The following is a 10,521-nucleotide window of genomic DNA, read 5'->3' as shown; positions in this document are numbered from 1 at the left end:
TGCAAGATTTTTTGATAACTATTATTGTTATTTTTATATAGAAATTCGATATTTTGGACATTAAAAAAATATAAGCAAAATATAAGTAGATTTTGTACAATTAAAAATAAGGATTAAATAAAAAAATTGGTACAGCCCAAAAGTATGCAATTGTTTTTGGAATGCGTCTGGCAACATCAGAATTTGTTAATAAAATTAAATAATTCAAAAGTGTATCGCATAACGCGTTTGTCGTTTGTAGGCGCTTTGTTAATTACCCCATCGGCAGCATAATTGAATAGTTTATTCCGTTGCCAAATAAGCGGATAATTAAATTGAAATGCACTGTCATTTGTGTGAAAAACACAGCCAATAAAAATAAACGCTAGACAGAATTTGTCGAAGCCACCGTTTAACTTACATAATAAACAGACCGTTCATTAGTTTGGCACCCATCTAGGCCCTGTTTGATAGGAGTCTGTGGTTGCCCTGGTGGCTAATGCGATATAAAATTACATCTATGAATTATTTAATTTCGATCACTTTTAATATAAGCGAATAGCAGTTCATTATGAAAGCCTGCCCATAAATTTTAACCAAATATAATTTTAAATTTGCGTTTTATTTTATTATTTCGCTTTGGGTAATATTCATACAAAATTTCGTGTTTATTTGGATGATATTAAAATGAATCAAACCGAAACCAATAAAGGGTACGGTTTTAGTTCCGGTACGTTACGAAACAACTATTTCGGTATAAGGTTTCATTTCAGTAATCTTCTTTCGGCTTCGGCCACGTGGCAATGATAGTCGAAAAATTATAAATTAATAAAATGTTCTAAATCAACTAACTACAGAATGAATATAGAGGCCAAACCATGATTAAAATGACATTCCGCTTGAAAATCGGTAATGTTTTGCTAAGAATAATAGAATTTTCTAAATACAAAACATTTAAATGCAGTATTAATTAATTAAAAGAAAGAATCATGATCAAAATGGCATTCCGATTGAAAATCGGGTCAGTTTTCTTCAAGCTATTACAGTTAGAAGTTTGTCAACTCTTTCACCACAACTGTACCGGTACAAGCGTTTCGGTTTTCGGTTCTTCAAAGAGAATTAAAGAATTATTAGTTTCGGAACTAAATAAGAAACGGTTAGTTTCGGTTAACGGTTCCTATACTTTTAACGGTGTTATTCGCTGGTTAGTATATATGATTCAGCCTGAAAGTAGGCAATAAATATTTTCTGACGACTCCGGCGCGATTTAAACCGCACGAGAAGAGTCGCTCGCGGCGTGACTATTTGACAGCTGTAGTTGTAAAAAGAAAACCGCAGGGTTTTCAGCATGGCAATGGGACAAACAGCGTGATGTCTAATTGCAACTTGAAAAGAAAGTCATTTCGACAGGCAGCGTTAAAAATTGATCTGGCGCATCGGGAGACGCCACAGGCAGTCGGTGTCTTTAACTGTATCCCTGTCGTGTTGACTGCCTGCGTGCAACAGTTGCGCATTTCTGTGGCAAGTTTAAGCTGCACAGCAAACGAATTGCCATCATTTGTCGTTGTCCTTTGGGCAACATTTGCGAGTCGCCGAGGCAAATGCAGCAATATGTTGTCTGTCCGTCTGTCCTTTTGTTGGTCTGACTGTTGCCATATACAAGTCGTATACAGTCAAATACCGTAAGCATACTTACCTGGCGCACTGTAGCTAAATAAACACGCAAACAACAATGTTACAAAGTCGAAACTCTTTTTATTTTCATTTTATCTGCGGGCTGCTGGCAACTCTGTCCGATTGCAACTGCATCTAAATGAAATATATTGACTTTACGACTGCCTCTGTATGTGTATGTGTGTGTGTGTGTGTGTTTGCCAGTGTTGACAACCATCCGAGGTCTGACACAAATTGCTTCCGTTCCAGAACGAAATTGCGTAATATTGTGAGAATAAACGACAAAAGTTTAACAATAAAAAAAAACCGCAAAAAACAAATAAAAAACAAAAATATCTTGTTGATACGGAGTCTTTCAGACACATCTGTCAGATAACAGACAATCATAGTTATATCTGTAAGATTTTATGTTAAGTACAAAGTAGTTATTTTCCTAAGCACACTTTAGCTATTAATATATTTTATTTGCAAAATTAAAAACTTACATTTCTTATATTTCTGTATTTTTGCAGCTGCAACAAGGCAAAAAAAATGTTCAACTGTAGTCGCATTTTTCGCAATTGACACACATTCAAGTTTAATTATTTTAGCTGCCAGAGTTGTCAGGGTTGCCCACATCTTGACGCATTTCTACTAAATAACATTTAAAATTAGCTCCTTTCTCTTTGTTTTACTTTCTCTCCCTTTTAATCTTCCACACACTATTTATCTTTGTCCCTATTTCAGTCTGTCTCTTTCTTTCTCTCTTGCTCTTCTCTCTTCTCTCGCTCACGCTCTTTATCTATTGCGTTGTCTATGAATTTCTGTCCACATTATGTTCTTTGCCACTGACTTTAATATGTCGCTTTTTCGCTCTCACATTGTCACACCCTCTCTTCTACACTTTCTCTCTCTCACTTTTCAGCATACTCTGCCTTTCTCACTCGCTGTTCACATTCGCCATTCTCTGTGCTCTGCGTAAACAAGGCATTAAGTACAACAAAATAATTAAAGTCAATTAGTGGTCCTTGCCGTGGCATATTGCCAGAAGTCCTTGCCTTGGCTTTTAGCTCTTGTTGACTTAGTTTGTCATATAATGAAATTGTACAACTCCTGCCTCTATCAACCCCTCTCACTTCCTCAATACCACCTCTTTCGACGACTCCTGCAGAATGTAGTCTGCTGTCATTAGCGTCATAGATACAGATACATGAGTGTGCTTCACGAAGACACAAACACATATACATTTAAGTAACTGATCATCATAATTTGCTCGCATTTAATCAAATTGAATGTAGCTAAACAACGCATAACATGAATGTGTCAACAAACAGGAGATAAACTTTAAATAGCTGCAATCAGAAGAATTGTCTTTAGTAAGCATTGACAAGTTAACAAAACAATGAGAAAATTAGAAAAATTTAATTATTTATTTATAAAACGTAAATAAACAATTAGTATTGATTTATGCAAAAACTCTCATCTGAAAATATGAATCTTAATATTTTCAACTCCTTAAAGCAAAAAATTAAAAACAAACTATAAATATTAATCTCCTTATTGGACTCAGTTAAATTGAACTCTTTGATCAGAAGTTTCATCAGCACTACAATGGCTTTTCATTAACTGTTGCACTTTAATCAGAGGGCTTAATGTCCATAAATTCATGAACTGCCATCATACTTAACCAATTAACAGACTTTTCATCCATTTTGCATTATCCTTATTGCCTGGTAATTGAATTACCAACAAAAGCCAGCCCCCGAACAGTTTTAACAATAAATACAAGAATATATATTATTTTTCCAATTAAACGGGTTTATTTTTTCTGTGCGATTTTTCAACATGAAAAACTTTTTCAAGTGGCAAGTGAATTGCATTTTTAGAAACAGTTGCAAGTTTCAAGTTGTTTGGTAAATTTGTTGCATGAGTATTTGTATCTCAAGTGCCACTTGATGCCAAACAATGATGCCGGCTAATACAAAATACAAATACATTGTTTTCAAAAGAATGCAATTGTCTTTCAATCGATTGTTAAAGCGAATTTTGTTTTTTCTCCTATTGAGGCTTAGAAACCAAGGGTAAATATACTTGTATTTTTATATCGGATATGGGATAATTTATAGTATTAACACAAAATCTTTATCATACTTTCCTAAAATAACTTAAATATAAACTTAGCTGAGTGAGAACAGAAAACATTTTACTAGGCATTATCCTGCAAAAGTTTTAGTTTAAACTGAGTTATATTCCTAAAGTCTTAACTTATTTTGAGTGATAAAAAAAATCGATTGTATCATAGTTATATCATTTGCCACAAAAATCAGCATCTTTTCTCATTCATAATTAGCTGATATCTGACCACAGAACTGACCAAAACTGTCCATTATAACTTGACCAACACCATAAATATTAGGGAATAGCAAAATACTTTGAGAAATTTTTGTGCCAACTCAACAGAAAATGTTTGAACAATAATTCCAGAACTAACAACAACAATAACAACAATAGGATTCTCAATTATAATAATAATAATAATAATAACCATCAACTATTCAAAGGCATTGTGTTTTTTGTTTTATTGTTGAGCTCAGCGGAAAATTGCCAACCAAAAATGCGGGGAAACGTTTTTGCCCAGGGGCGTATTCTAGTGTGTGTGAGTATGTGCGGGTGTGTGTGTGTGTGTGTGTGTGAGTGTGGGGGGAGGGGGCGTTCCAGTGTAAATACAATTCTGTTATGATTTATGCACAATGAGCAGTTGAACTTTTGCTAGCCATTCCTTTTTACGACCCACGCGATAAGGGCTAACGAGAAAAGTTGCTAGGAAGAAAATTTGGTGACGCTTAATCGCACCAAATGAAGAGGTCCTGGCTAAGGACCAACAGTATTTGTCATCACTCAGGTAGCTGGCGAGTAAATACAGTCAACACCTTTTAGTCAACGTCAAAAACTTCAATAACATCATTAAAATGCGCAGCCAGCCGGTAAGGAAGAAAGGGACGCACTAAAAAGGACAAGCAATCACTTAAATTGAGGAGCCAGTCGCTGGCAGGATACTTAGAAATTTCTAGCACTTGGCTTGCTTCCAATATAAATATGACTTATAAAATGTCCAAAAGGACTCTGGCAAGCAAATTAGTTTGTTAAACTGAAGGAGCTGCTTAAGGTCAGTCAGGAAGAAGGAAGAATAACAGGAAGGATGCCTTAAAAAACTGCTGCAAATGTTGCGCGTAATTCAAAATACTTATGCAAAACTTGGCAAGCATTGTTGGCAATGATGAATTGTTTATTGACAGGGCAGCGCGACTGCCTTTAAGTGCCAGCAAAATATTAATCATACGCAACGTGCGCGCCACACAGCACAAAGCCATTAGAGAGGCCAAACAGGCGGGAGAGAACGCCACTTGGCAAGTGGCAAGTGGAAGGCATTTAAGTAGCAGCAAAATCAAAGTTGAAGCAACGAAAACATTTTCAATTTACTCAAGCAAAATGTAATTTAAATACAAATTTAGGGCTAAGTACTCTGAAGTAACCTCAGGCACCGCTTTCCGATCATCAATTGGCATCTTCAAGTGCTCCACATTTCGATGAAAGTAAGTAATTTCTTCTGCCCATTAACTCCTCCCCTTAGTCAGCCAGTTTCTCAGTTTCTGGCCTTAGCTGGAAATCATTAGGCCAAGATTGAGCTAAAGCACTTCGTATGCAAATTTGTTTTTGCCAAAATGTAATTTTCAATATGCGAACCTAAAATGCTTTGATCTGATGCCCATCGCCAATAGGCGTGGCAGTTTATTGGCTAACGATTATCGTCGCTTCATTGCAAATTCCAACAAATTACTTTAAATGAAATCGGAATTCGAAATAGAAATGGAAATAAAAATGTCAGTTTCATTTTGATTTCCATTTAATATAAAGGCGAATGTTGTTTTGAATAAGTTCGGAAAGCCACAGTGTTTCATGTCCTTTCCTAATTACTTTTAAAGCAATTTGGGAAACAATTAAGTAGAGAAAACTCACAAAGGAAATAAATCAACTGAGTCTCAGTTCTCACTCACAATAATATAAATAAATAAACTTTACAGTTGCCGGAACTTTGTAATTATTTGTATTACTAGAATTTGATTTAGTTTTTAATCTATGACTAAGCTAAGTATTAAAAGCTCTATTTTCGAAGGTAAGATTTATTGTACATTTAAAGGTTATAGATTAAATAATTATAAAATTATTTAGATGTGAGCTTTGTATGATTGCTTTACATAAGGTATCTACTGTTGTCGACTATTATGTTATGAAAATGCCATATGGCCTGATTCAGAATTTTCTTGAGTATAACAAATTATTTACTATTCAGGAAATATCGCATTAAATGAAACCATTTAAATTCAATTATACACTGCATTTAATTGTTCAATACTCAATAAAGTAAATTTATTACACTAATCAACAACTATTGCATTATTTAATTTATTTGTTTGGTTAATTTTTCATTTATTTAAATTTGTTATGTTAAGTATTTGTAATATCGAAAAAGTAAAAAATTTAAGATCAAAGGTTACTATTGCTAAAATTATGATATAAATTAAAATAAATTATATCAATAATTTTTTAATATAATAAACATACATTAGAGTTACAAATATTTTTTGAAAATCTTAATTTTTTTAAGATTACCGAATTTTTTAAATTAAGAATTTTTTAAAGTCAAAAAAAAGTGATTCCGACTACAGGGTATTTTATTGTTCACTTTGAAGATACACACTTGATTGTTTATGTAGTGCACAGAAGGCTGATTGAGTAATAAGGGCTGAGACTGAAATAAGTTGAATTTCCAAATAAAGCCAGACAACAGCTTGAGTTCTATGGACTATCCCATTTTAAGAGAATTTCAGCGTCTGTTTTGAGTAAACGCACCCAAATAATACTCCATTTACTATTGGTAAAGTAATTAATAAACCCACAATCAAAAACTGTTTGTAAAATTAAAATCTGATAAATGTGCTTGAAGCAAAGATAATCAAATGGTAATCAATTAAAGAGAGACAGACAGAGATTTAGAAAGAGAAAAATACAAATCGTTGGGTAACTGAAGACAATGAGTATCAAGAGCTGAGCCGGTTTGTAAACGACAGGTAATCAATAACAGGTGAGTACGCTGAAAGTGAAAATGAGTGACCGGGAAGCGCTATTAAAAGATGTTTTTGCCCGACGCCAAACTGGGCCAAGTGTGCAAAACAACAACCACTACAACAACTACAAGAGGCGTAACTAAAAACGCTTGTAATTCATTCAAGTTCAGTTGCAAGTCTACGAAAAAATAAAGGCAGTTGGCAACGCAGATACAGCTAAGTTACCAGCAATCGGAGAGTGGCAGAGACAGAGTCTAAGCCAGGCTAAGAGACAAGAGCCGGCTCTGCTAACCGTTTCAAAGTGTGTGGTGCAAAATCTGTGGGTTTTTTGCCGATTTATAAGCGTGCGTTGAGACTGCAAACGGTTTAGTTCCTCGCCGTAAACATAACTAGTCACAACACAACACACAGCGGGCCCAGAGCGGAAGCAGTCAATTCAGAGAATCGGTCAACAAAGTAACCAGTTAACCAGCTGGGAGAGACAGACAGAGAGAGAGAGAGAGAGAGAAACAAAGCTTACTTTAAATCAGGAGCAAGTTTTCTCTTCACGATCAAAGGCCAACAGGGGCAAAGTGAACGTAATAAAAGACCGCCAAACAAGTCTTTTATTATAAAAAAAAATAATAATAATAATTCTTGTTGTTGTCGCTGTTGTTGCTCTGGTTGTTAGTGTTGCCAACAACACATCGATTGTCACAGTCGCTGCCCTCGCATTCCAATTCAAAAATGCCGCGCATGCCAATGATCGCAGTCGCAGCGACGCCGCTGCTTCTGCTGACGCTGCTGCTGCTGCTGCTGCAGACGCCGACAGCAAGCACAGCGACGGCAGTTAAAGCTAAAGGAAACATCATGGAGGAGGAGACAACATCATTTGGGGATATCGATGAAAGCACGGTGACCATTAAAGTGGATTCAGATCTCATTCTAACCACCGAGGATAACATACAGGAATTCACCCATCTGCCGGATAATGGACTGACAACCACGGAGGAACCACTGCCGCAGTCGGTGTTGCTCCAGCTGGAAAGGGAACGAACTGAGATGTCACATCAGCAAAAACTCAACGAAACAACAGCTAAGAAACTGCTGGAAAATCTAATAAAGACAACAACAACACCACCACCAACAATAACAACAACTACCACAGAGGAAGTCACAACAATTCGCATGTCAAATGAAAAGAACAATTTTTACTCTGGACAAAATTCGGATTTGGAAATGATGGAGGATAAAAGAAATGGATCTATAGAAGCCACAACATACTTGCCACAATTCGAGGCAACTGTAACGCCTGTGGACAGTCTGGCATTCTATATCAACACAAATAAGTACGAATCGCAGAGTGAGCAAGGCACCACCAATACTCCATTGGAGGAGTACAAATTCACCAGTGGACCACTTCCGGCGGGTGTGGAGAGATATGCCACAGAAGATTCACTCACAGATGAAACCACATTTCTGCAAAATCTGGAAGAAATGCTTGAATCCACTCAAGCAACGGAGGAAGCCATTTCGGAGACAACGCCAGCACCAGAGGAGAGCACCACTAGCACCACGAGCACCACAAGCACCACACCACAGGCGATTATAGTCACCACTGAGAAACCCATGGATATTGTCGATTTGCTGCGCATGATTAACTCCGATATGATTACCACAAAGATCATGCCAGAATCTACAACCACCGAAGAGTCAATGCTTGAGTCGAGTACGGACAGCAGCACCACCAAGTTAGCTGAAGAAACCACAATTGCAGCACCCAAAATGCAATCGATGCTTGAAGCAATTGTTACGACAACATTTACGGTTCCTGATGCAACCACAACTGTAGAAAGCAGCACCACCCAAATTATCGACGAAACCACAACTGAGCCTCTAAAAGGGACGCCATCATCTGAAGCTGCTGTGACGTCAACAACTACAAATGCGCCCGAAACCACCAGCACAACTTTGGCAAGCAGCAGCACCACCAGCATCACAGAAGATATAGCGGAAACCACAATTGAACCACCCAAACATCAGTCAATGCTGGCAGCAGTGTTGATGACAACAACTGACAGTGTGCCTGAGACAACGACAAGTTTAGAAACCACCACAAGCAGCAGCAGCACTAGCACCACTAGTACCACCACCACCACCACAGAGGCCATTCCCATTGTGGCAACGAGAGCACCACGCGTGGAACGAATCTTTAATTCGGATGGAGTTGAGGTGCTGTACGGTTACTCATCAGTGGTGCGAACGAATGGCGTTTAATGCCGCATGACATACAAATTACCAAAAATTACCTTGTCAAGGTCAACTTGCCATACAAATCTAATTTTTCGAAGAAGCAGCGAAAGCTCCAAATTCTAAGCGAGCTAAATATTAAAATATTGTGATAAACTGAAACAAAAGAAAAAAAAGGAAAATAAAACTGAAAACACAACAAAAAACTGTAAATTAAATGAAATATGAATAATATTGTGCAAAATGTGGTGTGGCTGGAGAAACGATTTTTTTTTAAATTATAAATAAAACATGAATTACTGAATTCCAATAAAACATTTCGTATTTGATTTTTTTGCAGTTTACGTAAAGTAAAAAAAAAATAATACACAAATTGTTGATCCACAAATGTGCTTGGCGTTCCATTTGCATTAGTATTGGTATTTGCATTTGTAAATAAAAGTGGCATAATATTGAACCACGGCGTAGAGGCTTGAGTAAAGCAAAGTGGAAGCTGAAATGCGCTACCGAGACTTAAGAGACTTCAAAGAAGTAAACAAACAAAAAAAATATGTGATCACAATTTGCTTAGAGGTGTGGCAACCAGTCTGTGGCACTTAAGATGCTAAAGATCTACTGTTAACGCACTTAACGAAACTAACTAACTAGTTTTCTCAACCACCAAATAAAAGCTAACCACCCAACGAAGCTGCGAAACTTGTTATGGCCTTATTTATGATTTAATAATTCTTAACTTGTTTAATATTTAATTAAACCTCGTAGTACGTACAGCAAAATTGTCATATTATTTTTAAAAACGTTTTTGATGTTAATGAAGAATCTTAAGAAACTTAACGAACCACTAAAAACTAATCAGTAGACTTGTGAAATATTAACATAAAGACTTACATTTATTTTCAAATTAATATTTCGATATTCGTAAAGAATCTTATGGCAATCTAATGAACAGTCAATAAAAAAAGTTAACGAAACTCTCGAAATATTAGTCTGAAATGTCAAGAATTACAGAAGTTATGAATCATTTGAAAATGAACAAGTCAGAAAATTGTAGTGATAAATAAAAGTTGTAGATAAAAATAAGCTCTTACAGGGTATAGAAGTTAAGTGCAACTTTAAAATAAAAATGAGAAACATTTAATCCAACAACTGCCCACCTGCGTTCAAAACCGGCATTAGCCATACATTTTTGGGCTTTTATGTTCCGGCATGAGCAGACGACGATATAGACAAACGAAGAGAGAAAGAGAGAGAGAGAGAGAGAGAGACTGAGATGCAGACACGTGGATGGTGACTGGTCCATGAAATCGATCGAACCCATCGATCTGGTTTGGCGACAACAAATTGCGGCTTATTCATTCATCGATGTGGTTGGCATGCGAGCACATAAGTTTGTATGTGATTAGGTGGGTTTTCAAGAGGGTTTTGGGTTTAGCAATGATTATCACGTCTTCATAAATAAAATAAAAATAAAAAACAACAATTCACATATTTCCATTTGAACTTGGCTATAAGGCGCTAAAATGCATGTTAAATG

At 36.3% G+C, this 10,521-nt stretch overlaps 1 protein-coding gene across 1 annotated transcript; it reads left to right on the top strand.

The window, feature by feature from the left end:
* The first annotated feature begins 7,397 nt into the window (after window positions 1–7,397).
* On the top strand, window positions 7,398–9,316 carry LOC117781709 (mucin-5AC). The gene has a single exon (XM_034618514.1). It carries the CDS (start codon window positions 7,485–7,487, stop codon window positions 9,012–9,014), a length of 1,530 nt encoding a protein of 509 aa, XP_034474405.1. The 5' UTR covers window positions 7,398–7,484; the 3' UTR covers window positions 9,015–9,316.
* Window positions 9,317–10,521: the final 1,205 nt, after the last annotated feature.

This window comes from Drosophila innubila (genome assembly GCF_004354385.1).
Source record: "Drosophila innubila isolate TH190305 chromosome 2L unlocalized genomic scaffold, UK_Dinn_1.0 4_B_2L, whole genome shotgun sequence".
In the NCBI taxonomy this organism is placed as follows: domain Eukaryota; kingdom Metazoa; phylum Arthropoda; class Insecta; order Diptera; family Drosophilidae; genus Drosophila; species Drosophila innubila.
This window is presented reverse-complemented; position numbering and strand designations above follow the sequence as displayed.